Source organism: Phalangium opilio, unplaced genomic scaffold (assembly GCF_054372755.1).
Source record: "Phalangium opilio isolate 3A_F unplaced genomic scaffold, DU_Popi_V2 ptg000090l_1, whole genome shotgun sequence".
Lineage (NCBI taxonomy): Eukaryota > Metazoa > Arthropoda > Arachnida > Opiliones > Phalangiidae > Phalangium > Phalangium opilio.
The window spans coordinates 672,555-687,495 of record NW_028324195.1 but is presented as its reverse complement, the minus strand read 5'-3'; the positions used below and the strand labels follow the sequence as shown (position 1 = coordinate 687,495).

Below are 14,941 nucleotides of genomic sequence, written 5' to 3'. Positions count from 1 at the left end.
GTTTTTAACTTTCAAACGGAAACCACAACTGTACTTTTTCAATAATAGTTAAAATTTTCAAAAATGACGACAAACTATTCTATTCGCTATAGTTTCTTGATGAAACGAAAACCACAGATCCATATATTTTAAAAGTTTAATTAATTTTATTTAAATTCACACGAGAGTGAGTAAATATTTAATCGCATTCGTGTCATAAGTGCATAATTACCCTCAATAAGTTCAAGAGTAGATCGCAACACGCAGTGATTTCGTTGGTGAACTATACATTTCGAAGTAAATTCAAAGTTTGTGTTAGATCTGGTCTCTAGTGTGGTGACGTATTACATTTTACGAGTTCATGTTAAATAATAGAAGATAATTTCGGTGATGGCGACGCCTACTGTTCCCGACAACAACATGAGAAGAAAGTAGAAAGGAACGCAGACGCTCTTCAGGTCCAAATCAGTCACGCTTTCCGGCGGTTTCTCCCACTTCAGCTGTTCAATCATGTAATCGAGCTCAAAGTCCAGGAATTTGAAAACTTTCGTTTCGAATAAGGCTGCGATAGAACATTTGTCAAAACCCCTTCATAATTTTACCACACGATTGTTACCGACCTCAGTTGGAGGGACTCGTGCAGTTGGGGGCTGCTTCTCACCCAAGAGGTGTTGAATATGGTGTGTAGGCAGTCGAACTCGACGTCTTCTTCCGAAAAATAAAGTCCCGCTTTCATCGCGTATAACATATCTTTTTCGTATCTCATAATGAGTTCGAAGAAAGTATTAAAATTTTCGACCTTCATGATTGCAGCTTTCTGCCCGGAAACAATGGGAATGAAAGCATTTCCGGAGATATCTTTAAAATCGGTCAAACATTTATTCTGATCTAGTTCGCCTAGCCATTCCTTAACAGAGGGGTCCTGGGCTGCCTATAGATACGGAACATTGCAAAAGAATTGAGAAATTTAACATACAGAAGGATATTCACCAAAAATTGGAGGCGTTTGTATGTACTCGGCATCATTCCTGTTGGAATTCCCGATTTGACCAAGTCCGCGAGAGCGTCGATGCGATTGTAGCTTTCTATCGTGAACTCCGTCCGCAAGAAGAAACCCAAGTAGAACAGAATGAAAGTCACTCCGATCAGCCACGACGAAGCCAGCAGACGACAAGTGATGTGGGGAAAAATGGAGGGAATCGCTGTGGGGGAACAAAATTATCCAGTCTTTATGTCTGATTAAAGCGCCAGAAATCATTTGCTTTGAAGAAAATCTTTGGTAATTGAATCCTTCATGCGAAACTGGCTCACGCGAGGGTGAATTGTTATCAACTGTTTGGGGTGCGCTTAATCGCTTACGTTCGAGGCATAACAGCGACGCGTTCTTCCAAACATTTTCCAGGGTGTCTCGGGCCATTTTCTTGGCCCTTCTCTTGATGGGCACCGATTTGTATTTGTTGGTTACGATGGAGTGAACGACGAGCAAAAGAGACAGAAGGACCAAAGTGAACACAATTAAAATCACCACCTAATTGAACCGAGAATGGAAATTAATGAATTGTGTGGTGAATGGAATGTTTATTGAGGGAAATTTACGGGAGTGTCCATATTTAAGAAGGACAATGAAGTGGACGTGACTCTCTTCTGGGCACCCGAAAGGATTTTTATGTCGGTCGTTCCATAGGGAGAAGACGGAGTGTAATTTTCCAGTCGAGTGTCGAAAAATGAGCGTGGCGTGTCTACCGTGAAGATGTGAGTTTTCTAAAACCATCATAAAGATTAAATATTTTGACTTAGTTAATCGGGAAATAATCAAAGCGTTTTAATATTAGGCGTAGAATTACTTACAGAAATGGCAACTTTTTCCCACTTGACCCTGTATTATTGAATCGGCAAAATGAATTATATAATGAACATAACATAACCTCACGAGTATTCATAAACTGAATTATATTTGTTTCTGAGAGATAGTTGAGATTACAATTAAAGAATTTTTCATATATTTTTGTCTATAATCGCAACTTAACGGGTTCACCCTTCGAGTTTTTCAGTTTTCTCAGAACCATTATGTCAAAGTTAAACGAGCGCCTTAAGGCGATTCTTTCCCGCTCGCCCCCAATTAATAGTCGTTTAATAAAGTACAAAGTATGGAATTTACTTCATGTTCAGGGATCGTTTTAAATAATCCGCCATCATTTCGACCCGGGTTTTTGCGTTCCATTTTTCCTGATAAGAAATAAAAGTGAAATTGTCATCAAGAAAATCGCGCCATTTTGGAGCCCAGGTTTTTCTAGCATCTACAATCCGAAATCTTCAAAGACTGTAAATTGTTCCTGATAGATTTTCGATTGTTAATTATTAATGAGATTGTTAATAGTGCTTAGGGAGAATAATTTAACAGAATTATAAGAATATTTTGTACTTGGCGTTGAATAGTATTTTGGAATCTGGGTATTTCCCGCTATACCCCACATGGTTCTTGAGCTTTTGGAGCTAAAAGCGTAAGTGCGTAATTGAAAGAAATCTCGAAGCTTGACTCAATTTAGAATTTAATTGGAGTTGTATTAATCCTTTGCGTGGCGTCTTAAACCCAGAGAAGGTGGTCAATATTCCTGGTAATTTAATAACTCCAAGATTAGAAGAGTTACTGTTGGAAAGCTTAGGCGTAGAAGGGAACGGGTTTTCCCCCTTCTAAGACTGAATTCTGCTATAGACAGGCTCGTGTTACGTACCATTTAAAGACCATTACGTTTGGTCGGTTGTTCAACAATCTCGAGGAAAGTGTTCTCGTAAGTTACAGTTCGTGACAAAATAATAAGTTTTGGCTTTAATTATTACGCGGTTTTGATCGAGGGAGGGTGAAAAGTAAAATCAATGGATTTATTTTATCGATTCTTCTACTATAATTATAAAACCATTCTGCATAATGAAACATACGGGAAATTATACCTCCGAATGATTTTAAAATTGAAATTACGTTGAGATTTCTTTGATTATTAATTGAAATTAGCAAATCAAACTAATGGCGTAACTCCCTGCCTTCTTGTTAAATTATGATTAAAGTGTTCTTCTTTTAGTCTAAAATCACTACCCAATTGACGCTTTTTTTAAATGTGGTATAAATAAAATTTCCGATTTGAAAATGCAAATTATATACCTGTATTTGAAATATCGATTATTTCCCCGAAATTCCATTTTGTTCAGCGCCATTTTGGGGTCCACTTAAATCATAACGTATTAAATCTGAAAGGCGAAGACACAAAGTACAACGATCCAACAATTTAATATAATTTTAAGACAATTTAGTAATCTCCTTTGAGTACCGATGTGGCTTGTAAGATATGCCTATAGTCTCGTAAAGGACAGAGTTTGCGTAACGAAACTGATGTATAATTTTAACTGCCAGGTCTATTTTGTTTGCAAATGTTTCAGTTGCCACGGTAACTGAAATGAAAATTTTGAATAATTAAATAGAAAACAATAGTTTTGTTATATATAAAGACCAGACTGGAAACGTTACATACCGTTTAAATACCATTACTCTGCCTAACAAGGTCGATTCAACTCGAGGCAATTGTTTCTCGCAATACAGTTCGTGGAAAATAAATAAGTTGTGTATTTACTTATATCCTGTTTTAAAGGGAAGGTAAAAAGGAAAATGAATCAATTTTAATCGATTCTTCTACTAATTATAAGGTAAATCTGCGCAGTGAAATGTCGAGGGAATACCAGCTACGAATGATTTTAAAATTCAAATTAGTTTGAAATCTCATCGACGATTTGAAATTAGCTCCTCTGAACAATCGCGTAACGCCCTGCCTTCTCGATAACAAAATTCACTTGACACTCTAAATGTCAAATGAGATTTAAAGCGATATTTTTTAAAAATTGGTCGTGGCGCTAGTTAAATTTTGTTTACATGCCGTGATAATTTAGAAGACTTGGTGGAATTCCTTGGACTTGCAGGCTTGGCACAAAAAGACCTAAAAATTACTAAAGTAGAGAGCATAGACCCAAAGGAAAAGGCAAAAGAGTTGACAATTTACCATATAGCAGGATATATTTGTTTTAAACTCCAGAAACACATTTTCGAATCCTCTTATAACGTAATTTCACATGAAAATAAAACGTACGAATTGCCTTCATCATCAGTTGTTACACAGCACAAGGCTTTTGGTAACCTCAAACATCCTTTATCGAGACTATTAGACTTCGTTAGCCTGTCTGAACAATTCCTGGACACAGTTCTACAAAACATTACAAGCATGAAATCTCCACTTGAAGAATTAAGTTCTTTCATAACTAGAATGCTCCACAATCAATTGGAGGTTGAGCTAAGTTGTTGCAATATCGAGCGAAAAATTGTAAACTTGTTTGTAAGGCTAAGAATGCACATTAGAAACAAATTCCTTACCTTTAAAATGAAAAAAGATGTTCTACATTACACCAGATCATCAGCTCTGTAATATGCATATAATAAAAGTCTTGTAATGCACTTGGTGCGTGACATGCCACTATTGCCCAAATTCTATAGTACAGTCTCAGATTACACATAATGTTGAGCAGACTCCTAAGCAGACGATCTTAAAAAAAGTATTTTAAATTTCGCGCCAAAGACCAAATTTTCCCGCCATCTACCTGTTACTGTTGGAAGTAAAACATCCAGTAGTTACCGCGCATGTCAATGGGCGGGGCTTCACCTTTCCCCACTCGGTCTATATCCCACTCTAGTACTAGGTACACCCCTACGCGAGATAAACCGCCTGAACGACATGAGGAAGGAGTCCGTGCTTTGGTCAGAAACCAGCTCTAGATGCACGGCTCGGGTTACTCCGCATGTAAACAAAGCTATGTAAGCCTTTTGAGTACCACGCTTTCCAACTCTTACTATAACTGGACCAGCGAAATCTACTCCTACAATTTTGAAAGGAGGCGCTTCGTTGATCCTATCGCTAGGGAGAGGGGCTACAACCGCGGCGCCAGGCTTCACCGAAAAGCGTTTGCAGGTGACGCAAGACCCTATTAATTTCTTTACCATTTGCCTGCCGCGATTTATCCAAAACCGTTCCCTTATCTCGGTAATAGTGTCCCTTAAACCTGAGTGCATTAACCTAGCATGATGGAACCCAGCGATTAGCTCCGATAACTTGTTTTTTAAGTTTAAAATGATTGGGTGTTTCTCACCAAAAGTCAATCTCGTTTTTTCCAAACGTTCACCGACGCGCATTATCCCATCTTCGTCCATTATGGGGTTCAAATTGGAGATGTTGGACTGAGGCGAAACTCTTTCCTTCAATTGAAGCCGTGTCTTCTCTTCCCGGAAGTCCAGTGATTGGGCCTCGCGTATCAGGACCTTCTCTGCCTGTAGAATTTCTTCCGTTGTGAGCGCTCCCCGCTGTTGTAGATTCTTATGTTTTCTACAGTTCTCAGTGAAACGGATTACGTAGGACATAATTCTTTTGACCTTGGAAAGAGAGCTGTACTTTCCTACGTCCAACAATGGCTCGCTCCCAGCGTTTACAATGCAACTGCACCCGTTGTTCTACCTCCAGATCCTCCTGAACTTGCTCCGCCCCTGATGTAGAAGGCCATTCAGTTTCGTCTAACCGAAGCCATTCCGGTCCACTCCACCACAACTCGCACTAGATCAGCTGGTCTACCGACTTGCCTCTGGTAGCAAGATCTGCGGGATTTTCGGGTCCCCTGACGTGACTCCAAATTCGTGGCTCCGTTAGCCCTTGAATCTCCGTGACTCTATTAGCCACAAAAGGTTTCCAACGTGATGGAGAACCCCTAATCCAATAGAGTGCTGCGGTATTGTCCCTAAAAAGCCGAATGTCGGACCGTTTTTCCGTGAAGATTGGCTTCAAGTAATTAAGAAGCCGTGCGCCTAGGAGTGCTCCCATTAACTCAAGCCGCGCGATTGTCATCTCATTTAAAGGAGCGACGCGAGATTTTGCCGACACGAAATTTATTCCGATTGTACCGTCCGTCTGAATGTACCGAATGTACGCGACCGCCGCGTATGCTTGTTTACTTGCGTCACAGAACACGATTAGTTGACGACTTTCAATTTCATCTTCAGAAATACCATCATAGTAATGCCTAGGTATCTTCAACTGGTGAAGCTGTGGGAGCTCTTCAAACCATCGATCAAATTCGTCCGTGATTTCAAACCCTAGCTTGGTATCCCAATTTGCCCCGCTTCTCCAGAGGCTTTGGAAGAGAACTTTCATCCTGATAACGAAAGGGGCTAAGAAGCCAATGGGAGCAAAGATTCGTGCTACACATTGTAGTATGAAACGCTTCGTGTTTACTCTGGTAGTTTGAAATTGGAGCAATCCCTTTAAATCAAACGAGAAATGATCTTCGGAGTTGTTCCAAGCTAGGCCTAAAACCTTTTGACTGACGTTTGGGCCTTGGCTGCTGTCAATACTGAAGTTTACTGATTCTCCAGCCAATGAGCTTTTCCCGTTCATTGTCTCTTGGAGTTCCCGTGAATTTGACAGCCATTTCCGCAAGTTCATACCTGCTCCCAGAATTAGCTCCTTTGCTTCGGTTGCTGACGCTATACCCTCCGATACTTCCGACGATCCAGAAGCCAGGTCGTCGTAGTAAAGCCCAGATCTTATAAGCTCGCAAACTTCTGGATATTTCTCTTCATTTTGTTTGAGATGATGCCGAATAGTGGCCGTTAAAAGAAACGGACTTGAGGCGACTCCGAATGGAACTCTCGTGATGCGATATTCCGTTAGCTCGTTAGGTTTAGAAGGGTTTTCCGGCCATAAGAATCTTACTGCATCTCGATCCGTCGCTGTTAATGAGATCTACAGGAAGGCCTGTTCAATATCTGCTACGAACGCGATTTTGAAATTGCGAAATCGTAGGAGAACCTCCAAGATATCCGGGTTTAAGTTGGGCCCGATTTCCAGGCACTCATGAGCCGAACCGTCGTATACTACTCGTAATGGCGTCGTTTGTTTGTCTTCTCTAACTACACCATGATGTGGCAAGTAGTAGCGACGATTCCCGGTGAAACCCTGGTCCATGGCTTCGACCTTCTCAATGACACCACGTTTTTTCTGATCATGTATGATCTCCCGATATTTCATGAAAAAGCCTTGAGCCCTTTTCCTTGCTTCCTTATAATTGTCACCAAGATTGTCTCGATTTGGCTTCCAAGGTAGACAGACTTCGAAGATCTCTAGAACTTTCATTTCAGTGACATCCTCCTTGACTCCAGAATCCTGTATGCCCATTGCGTCAAGACTCCAGAATCTCTCGACTTGTTCCGAGATCTTGGCTTCAGTATTATAGATAAGGACTTTCGAAACCGCGACCGTATGCGCACCGACTACCTCCGATGTATCCGTGGGGCCCGAAATGGTCCAACCAAAGAGCGTTTCTAGTGCTACTAATGCTGGACCCAAGCGCTATATTTTGCCCGTAACGATCATCCAATAATAATCAGCTCCAATGAGCAATTGAAGCTCTCCTGATGAATTATCATTCATGTTATCTGCCAGTTGAAATCCCTTATTTTGAAGATTTACTATGGCTTCTTTTTGTGATACGCAAATTCTGCTGCAACTGATGGACGGGGATTCTAGAGCCTCTAGCTCTATCTTCTTTGAGGGATCCCGAACGTTAGTGAGGGTTAGTCGCACGCGACGTCTTGTTTCTTCCTTAGCATTATCGCTATTGAAGGTTACGACCCTCAAATTTTCCTCCCCTACTACCGGCAAGTTTAGCTGGCGTGAAACTTCCGTTCTAATGAAGGTACGTTGGCTTCCTCCTAGAGCTCGGCATTTTCGATCAATTATCTACTTTATTTTATCTTTATCCATACCCGAAAATTATCCACAGAACTAACATGTTAAATCGTATTATAATCCGCACATTTGTTTATAAATAATCGGTTATCCACCAATTTGTGGATAATTGATCGAAAATGCCGAGCTCTACTTCCTCCATCCATGAGACATCTCACTCTTAGGGGTTTTCCGTTTCCGCCGTTGGACAAATCTACTTGGGCCGTTTCAAGAAGACATTTTATCCCCCTTAGTGCTTAGATGGCAAGCTGTGATTTCAGTGGAATCCGCTCCTTCATCCTTCTTGTATTGAGTTTCACAAATACTTGAATGATGTTTATAGCCGCAATGTTTACAAACTTTATTCCTTTTGAAGCATGACTTCGAACTGTGACCCGATTTGAGGCATACAAAACAAAGATCCTTTTCCCGCACTATTTCCCGTTTTCGCGGAACCGATATTTTATCACATTCACCCGAAAAATGACCGGTGTCACTACAAAATATGCAACCTTTCGACAAAGGTGCTACACCCGTATGTAAAGCCATGGCCGATGACGTAGACCCGCCGCTACGTTGTTGAAAACCTTTAGGTTTAGGCTTACGCTCTTCCCACGTTTTCGAATTTGGCTCCTTGGCGCCCGCCGTTGCGACTCGAACCGGTTCACTCATAATGAACGCCCGCTCGCGACTTGATACTTCGTCCCCGAGGAATTGGACAAGCTCCGTGATATCATACTCGCGCTGCCCATCTTGCTTTTTACTAAATTCAAGATTTATATCCTTTGGGATCCGTTTCAGCAGAATCGTGCACAATAATATACCGTATTTATCTTCACTTATTCCGAGAGCACTTAAACTGCGCATTTCTACCGTTAGCGAGTCGTAAAGCTTTCGTAATGCCGCGGTATCCGAAGTTCTGGTAACAGGGTCAATCGTTGCCAGGTTATCCAAGTGGGTGTTCACTGTTTGATCTCTGCGTCCGAATCTTCTTTCCAAAATATCTATAGCCGCGATATAGTTGGCGTCGGAGACGGTGAGACCCTTGATTGCGGTAGCTGCTAGACCTTCCAAGCAAGTTTTTAGGTACGAGAACTTCTTCGTCCCATCCAAATCCACGTTCTGGTGTACAGTGGAGCTGAATTGATTCCAAAAATTTGGCCATTTCGTCATTTCGTCGTCAAACTTGGCGAGCTCTAGCTTCGGTAGTTTAACCGAGCTTCCGTTACTCCTGCCGGAACTGGAGAGAGTTAATGGGGTGCTAGAACCGCTTGCCCCTCCGGTAGCTAGGGTGGCATCTATTTCTCGAATTTTACGAGAACACTTTGTTTTACATACAGAAATGTCGTCGTATATTTTCTCGCATTGTTCCACATCATCTTTCATTTGATCCGGGTCTGTTATATGAGCCTGTACTATATCATCCAAAGGTCGAAGGGCCGCTTCCTTCCTTAATATAACGTTTAGTCCTTCTTCCAACTCGTCCCTGTCCACTGGTACCGACTGAAGTAAGGATTTTATCTTTTTTAAGCTAGTGGTAATTTGTCCTCTAATTACCGCACGCTTCCGTATTTGTTTGGCTTGTTCCGTTGCCATAGTTCCGATTTAATTTACCGATTAAATTAAAGTTCAAAAGTTCCGCCGTTGTTTAGATTAAATAAAGCTCCGTACTTTATTATGATACGTATCCGCAAGGTTCTGTTACTCTATCCGCCGCCGATTATAACACGAAAACGTTTACACATACTTGATAATACTTTAGTTAAATCTAAAGTGGCCCTATCCCGGGTTTCGGCACCAAATTATGTCGTAACTTCTCCTTCGCGATATATTTTTTGTTAATTATATGTGAATAAAAAACATCGCAACTAGCTCAACTTGAGATTTGAATAACAAGTGAAATTTTAATGTTAATAAATATAATTAAATTACATGTTGAAATTTAGACTGAATAAAAAGGGTTTATTTTGGGTAGCGAACTAGCCCGAGTAACAGCTAAAGCGAGAGTAAAGCAAAAATACCCTCCACACGAAGAGATTCCTACCCCTTATTTGAACAATAACATTCAAAAGACTCACTTTCATTGGACAAGCCCAAAGGTCAGGTGAGCAAACACTTTCACTTTAGGGGAAAGCCTCGAGCCAGAGGAACTCTCTCTCGACAAACATGCTTAAAAAAATATAGCATGACCGGCCGGTGACCCGCTGCACCTGTATTACGGGGGTCATTCAAAAATTTTCCTAACCCAAGGCCTTGTCCAAAACAAGTGATATTTAAACAACAGATATTTAAAGAAAGATAAAAATACCAAATTCTAAGAAAGTTTCCACACGCCCAGATTAGCGATTTGGAATTTCTCCCAAATTGTTTGAGCCTGGGAATAATCCGCATCGCTAATCTCCTCGTCCGTCAGGGTATTGAAAATGCCATCCTTGGGTGGTAGCTCCGTCTCGCTGAATTTCGTCTCGCAGTCAAAGTAGTCGTATGGGTAGACCTGTTTCTTCAATAGGTGTGGTACTTCCTCGGCGCTGAACACAGAGTTTAAACACTTAAACTTGTCAGCTCCTCCTCTAGCCAGACTTGCCACGAGTGTCTCCAGCGATGCAGGCATGAACCTAATGGAATCTAAAAACCTAAGATTACCAAGAGAAAATGAAATATAAATTTCCGAATTTGTCGGAAAGCACTTAATCTCATGATCTTTAACCAGCCCTATTTTATCCATTATAAGATGGGCGTCGTAACGAGAGAGATTATGCATAAAAACCGGAACGAAATTCCTGGTCCTCAGCTTCAGGTTAAACGAATTATGAGCGGCGCCCCTGTAGGCCCCGGTAGTATGATCGTGGTCACGTACTTTACAGTAATTTACGGTAAAGACCTCATTACAAACGTAGCAGTCTCGAGCCGCGACAAACTGCGCCTTTTCCAAGTCCGATAAATTCATGGGAGTGTTAACTTTAATTTTACCCTGAATAATTGCATCTTCACGTAAAAGGTTTTCTACCCCACGATAAGTAACCGGTTTGGACACCGAACCATCGTGACCAACGATCACATAACTGAACCCACAGGAGATGTGCTGCGAAGTTTTCGTGGTAGAAGAGAGGTCACTGTCGGGGTCGCATCGGTGAACTTTGCGGAGAATCGACTCGAAGTCAGCGTAGATGACGTACTTAACCTGTGAGAATAGAAAAAACATGTTATCAATGATAATGTACTCTATAATGATAACCGTAGCAAACTCTCTCCCTCTCTCGTGCATCTAATCATACGCGTTATCCGCTTTTCCCTCTGATAAATAATAATAGTTTTAGTTTACCTTCTGTTGCCAAGCAACGTTTTTGAATTCCAGAATGGGGTCCTTCACCGGAATCTCGATTTTCTGGGGTCCATGTAGACTGCACTCCTTGATGTGGTCTTTGTAGTTTGTCTCCGAGTCTATACCGGAGAAACGATGCAGGCAATAGCGGCAGTAATAGTTCCTGTTCCTGTGTGCGGTGAACGCTTTTGCAAGAAGTCGGGTCATGCTGCGAATTAAACAAAAGAGCTTCTTCTCGCCCTGGGTTAATAGCAACAGATCAATTTGTCGCGGTTCCTCAACTCTGTTGGAACTCACGTAACGAGGGAAAACCTCATCCTCATAGCCGAATATATTAAGCGAAAGGTTATTTACACGCTCGAATTTTTCTAATTTTGAGGTATTTACTTCCACGGGGAATGTAATGCCGGTCATGTCTAATTCATTGCTATACTGTAAGTACCTTGTTACGCGCTGAGGGTTATTATTTTTAGGGTGTAAATGAGCCAAAATTGACCATTGGAAACACTTATTATCTGTGTTTTGTACATTAAGGAGCGCTTTTTTAAATGCGAGTTTCTTAGGGGTTTCAAAGTACGTACCCCCGTGAAGCGGAAGGTACGTTATAATATTAATTTGTAAAAATTGGATTCTATCTAATACCCACCCACTACCACTCTCCTCATACTCTTCCATTAATCGTTTCAGTGTCAAAATTCCTAAGTCCATCTGTCCAGGTATAACGTCAGGCGTTAAAACCGTTAAGTTTCGGGTCCTGTGATAGATCAAACATTCCACCTCCTCGTCAGTATTAGCTAACTCCCTGGTGTAGCGAGCCCTGACAGTTAAATACCACTTAATACCCCGATCCCTCGACAATTTATCACGTAAATAATTTTCTATCGCTACCCTATGGCTACCTATGTACTGATCTACGCCAGTCTCGGTCGCTAAAGGTGTGAAACGTGCACAAAAAATAGCATTACCTAGAACCTCCAACTCCTCTAGCTGGTCGTGAAGGGGGGCTTCTGGCGAGGCGACGATAGGTTCATCCGGCGGCTGTCCTCCACCCTCCTGTTGATCCATGAAGTCGTGGATGTCCCGTTCCTCCTGACTCGAAAGTCCCGGAAAGTCCTCTTCCTCCTCTCCATCCATGAAACGGTTAAGGTCACGGGCCTCCTGGCTCGAAAGCTCCGGAAAGTCTCCCTCCTGACTGGTCCCATCTGCCGCGCACTCTTCAACACCTAGGACGTGCTCGCGCATGTGCATATCGGTCTCGTTTTGGCCGTTGAACCACTTGTCGCAAATATAACATGCGATCCTAGGTGGAGGGGGAGTGTCGTCCCGCTTGACGACTTCGATGTCATCCTCTTCCCGCTCCATGAACTCATGCAGTGCACGACTCAAATCGTCAGGTAGTTCATCTAGATTTTGGGATGAAAGGTCCGACGACAGGGCGACGCCGGAAGGGGAACCAAAAACGAGGGGAGAGGTGGGTGGCGACTTCGAAAAGTGAACCAAAAACAGAGGGAGGAGTTGGGGGAATAGGATTTGGAGTGGAATGGGTTAGTTTTTGCCGCTTGGCCTCGGGAGGGGTTGGAGGGGTTAAACGATTACCCCTACTCATAATAAGTTCGCGCATAGCTCGGGCTTCGTGGGCATTTAACTCTTCCATACTTAAAGGAGCTTCAGAGAAATAAAGAGATGACGAGGGAGGGGACTAACTATTTTCCCTACTCTTGATGAGGTCGCGCATAGCTTGAACCTCCACGCTATCTAACTCCACCGAGCTTATGGAATGTCCCGTGAAATTAAGTGATAACCTGCTAGGGTATTCGGTAAAGTGAGGGACTGGGGAGATAGAGTCTGGGGTTGACGGATCTGAAATGTTCGTGAGGGGAGGAGAAATGGAAATTGGAATGTTTGCGAGGGAAGGAGAACCGGAAGTTGGAACGTCCTTAAGGGTGGGAGAATCGGGGCTAGGGGTGGAATCAGAGTCCGAACTAGAGCTAGATAGGTTGAAAACCGCACGCTTTCTTTCTTTTGAGTTGAAGTGGTTGCCGGCCACATGGGCAGCTAAAGTGGCGCGTCTCGTGAAACTCTTTGGGCATTGCAGACACTTAAACAAAATCCCCTCATGCTTTTCCCTTAAATGCCTCGTAAGGTCCCAGGATCTAACATATTCGCGTTCACAAGCACTGCACTTAAACATTCTAAAAATTAACTCTCTTTAAAGGCGGTAAAAAAAATATATATCTTAATTTTGGGGACAGAATTAACTATGTCTTAAAGACAGTAAAAAAATCTATCTTAATCTGGGATCGGAAATAACTATGTCATTTAAAGACAGTAAAAAAAATCTATCTTAATCGCAAAGATAATTACAAGTATTTTCGGTGCTATACCGTAAAGGTTTCGCTTACCTTCTGCAAAGAACGTCTAAAAGAAACTTGAGAACAGTCAGGAAGTTGTCCAGAACAGAAAATGAATAGCTGATGTACACGCCGGGGCTTTTATACTCTTGGCGTGATAAGATGTTCAACTATCGTAGATCAGAGAATTTCACACTTGTATCACGTGACAATCTGCGTCATGCTTCCTGACGGGATTTTAAACTTCAATCTAGTGGATTTTTCGCAAGTCTCCTATCGTGAACATAGATTATTCTCCCAAATATTGCCGACTGTAACTGTTTACTTGACCTACCATGAAAGACCTCTATCATGGCTTATATCTCAAATTCTTGATGGTATTGTCCTTCTATTTACTCGTGGTCGGAGGTTTCCATGTATTCACACGCGCTTATCATGTTTTCGAAAACATATCTAGTTGTTTCCGCTTCATCAATAAGCGTTTCCTAACTAAAAAACATTTCCTACACCCGTTGCAGTTATTTACATTTCAGTTTCCTATCTCTGCAATGATTGTTCTAAAATATATGTGTCTATATCATGAATAAATATGAACTATTAAATTTGAATATTTATTAATTTTAATTAAAAATTGGAAATATGCTTATACTTAGAATAATGAGAATATGATAAATTTCAATGTTTATTATTTAAATTTACGTCAATACAATATTTACAGGAATTTTTTTGAGTTACATACACTTTTAGAAACCATTTGCTTACAGAATTGAAAGCTTAAGAAAGAGCAGTTATTAAAAATGTTAACTATCATCTCTATATTTAAATTTGACTCGGCATTAGAATAATGTTCATCTACACGTTCACTCCATTCCGTCATATGCAATCATGTTGCATCTGCGATGGGTGGTCTATAAAGCATCCATTGCAGGTGTTCTTGATTCCCTCAGTCAGTTGCTGTACAACTATCTCCTTAATCGCGCTCTCTACACGTTTTGATTCAGTAAGGAATGTAACCACCTGAATGTGTTTTTCCAGTAAGTTTCCCCATAGGTATGACCCTATAGCGAATCCATTCTTAGTCGGGTAGTGAATCCCATAGTTGGCTCCATTACCCGGGATTACTTGACGAATATTTAACGTTTTCCTATCCTGGTAAGTTACAAGCTGAATTCGCTTGTCCACCGACCCTTCGAAAAAGCTCGTGGTAGGTTGAGCGTCATCCTTCTCGAAAAATTCATTTATGGTATCCCTCATCCCATAAAGTTGCATGTACTCGTCCTCACTTAATATAATCCCAGTAGAACCATCCGTCATTCCTAGTCTAATATTGCAGTCTGCTGTTACGCTGACCGATTTAGTTTAGGAAATCTCGAAAACGTTGGAGTTATCCCTAAATAATCACACAGAATTAAGACGCGAACTTAAATTTAAACATAACACTAAAGGAGAGAGTATACTTACATTTCGATGAGTGCTTG

At 41.4% G+C, this 14,941-nt stretch overlaps 2 protein-coding genes across 2 annotated transcripts; both read right to left on the bottom strand.

The window, feature by feature from the left end:
* Nucleotides 1-4,525: 4,525 nt before the first annotated feature.
* On the bottom strand, nucleotides 4,526-6,781 carry LOC149644260 (uncharacterized). The gene is made up of 5 exons (XM_089850338.1): nucleotides 6,777-6,781; nucleotides 5,648-6,711; nucleotides 5,463-5,581; nucleotides 4,706-5,404; nucleotides 4,526-4,549 (listed from the first exon to the last, which is right to left on the bottom strand). The coding sequence occupies exons 1-5, from the start codon at nucleotides 6,779-6,781 to the stop codon at nucleotides 4,526-4,528; spliced, it is 1,911 nt and encodes a 636-aa protein (XP_089706464.1).
* A 25-nt stretch (nucleotides 6,782-6,806) lies between these two features.
* LOC149644259 (uncharacterized) lies at nucleotides 6,807-7,788 on the bottom strand. Its single transcript, XM_089850337.1, has 3 exons — nucleotides 7,763-7,788; nucleotides 7,533-7,677; nucleotides 6,807-7,412 (listed from the first exon to the last, which is right to left on the bottom strand). Exons 1-3 carry the CDS (start codon nucleotides 7,786-7,788, stop codon nucleotides 6,807-6,809), a joined length of 777 nt encoding a protein of 258 aa, XP_089706463.1.
* Between the last annotated feature and the right edge of the window lie 7,153 nt (nucleotides 7,789-14,941).

Excerpts from the sequence above, each read along its gene's own strand:
- LOC149644260 (XM_089850338.1), bottom strand. Across the intron at positions 5,582-5,647 it reads CGCAGATCTTGCTACCAGAG|ACGAAACTGAATGGCCTTCT; the intron begins GCAAGTCGGTAG and ends GGCTTCGGTTAG. Across the intron at positions 5,405-5,462 it reads CCATTGTTGGACGTAGGAAA|AACTGTAGAAAACATAAGAA; the intron begins GTACAGCTCTCT and ends CGTTTCACTGAG.
- LOC149644259 (XM_089850337.1), bottom strand. The coding sequence starts at position 7,788 with ATGCCGAGCTCTAGGAGGAAGCCAAC. Across the intron at positions 7,678-7,762 it reads AGCTCTAGGAGGAAGCCAAC|CGATAATGCTAAGGAAGAAA; the intron begins GTACCTTCATTA and ends AACCTTCAATAG. Across the intron at positions 7,413-7,532 it reads TATCACAAAAAGAAGCCATA|CGCTTGGGTCCAGCATTAGT; the intron begins GTAAATCTTCAA and ends GGCAAAATATAG.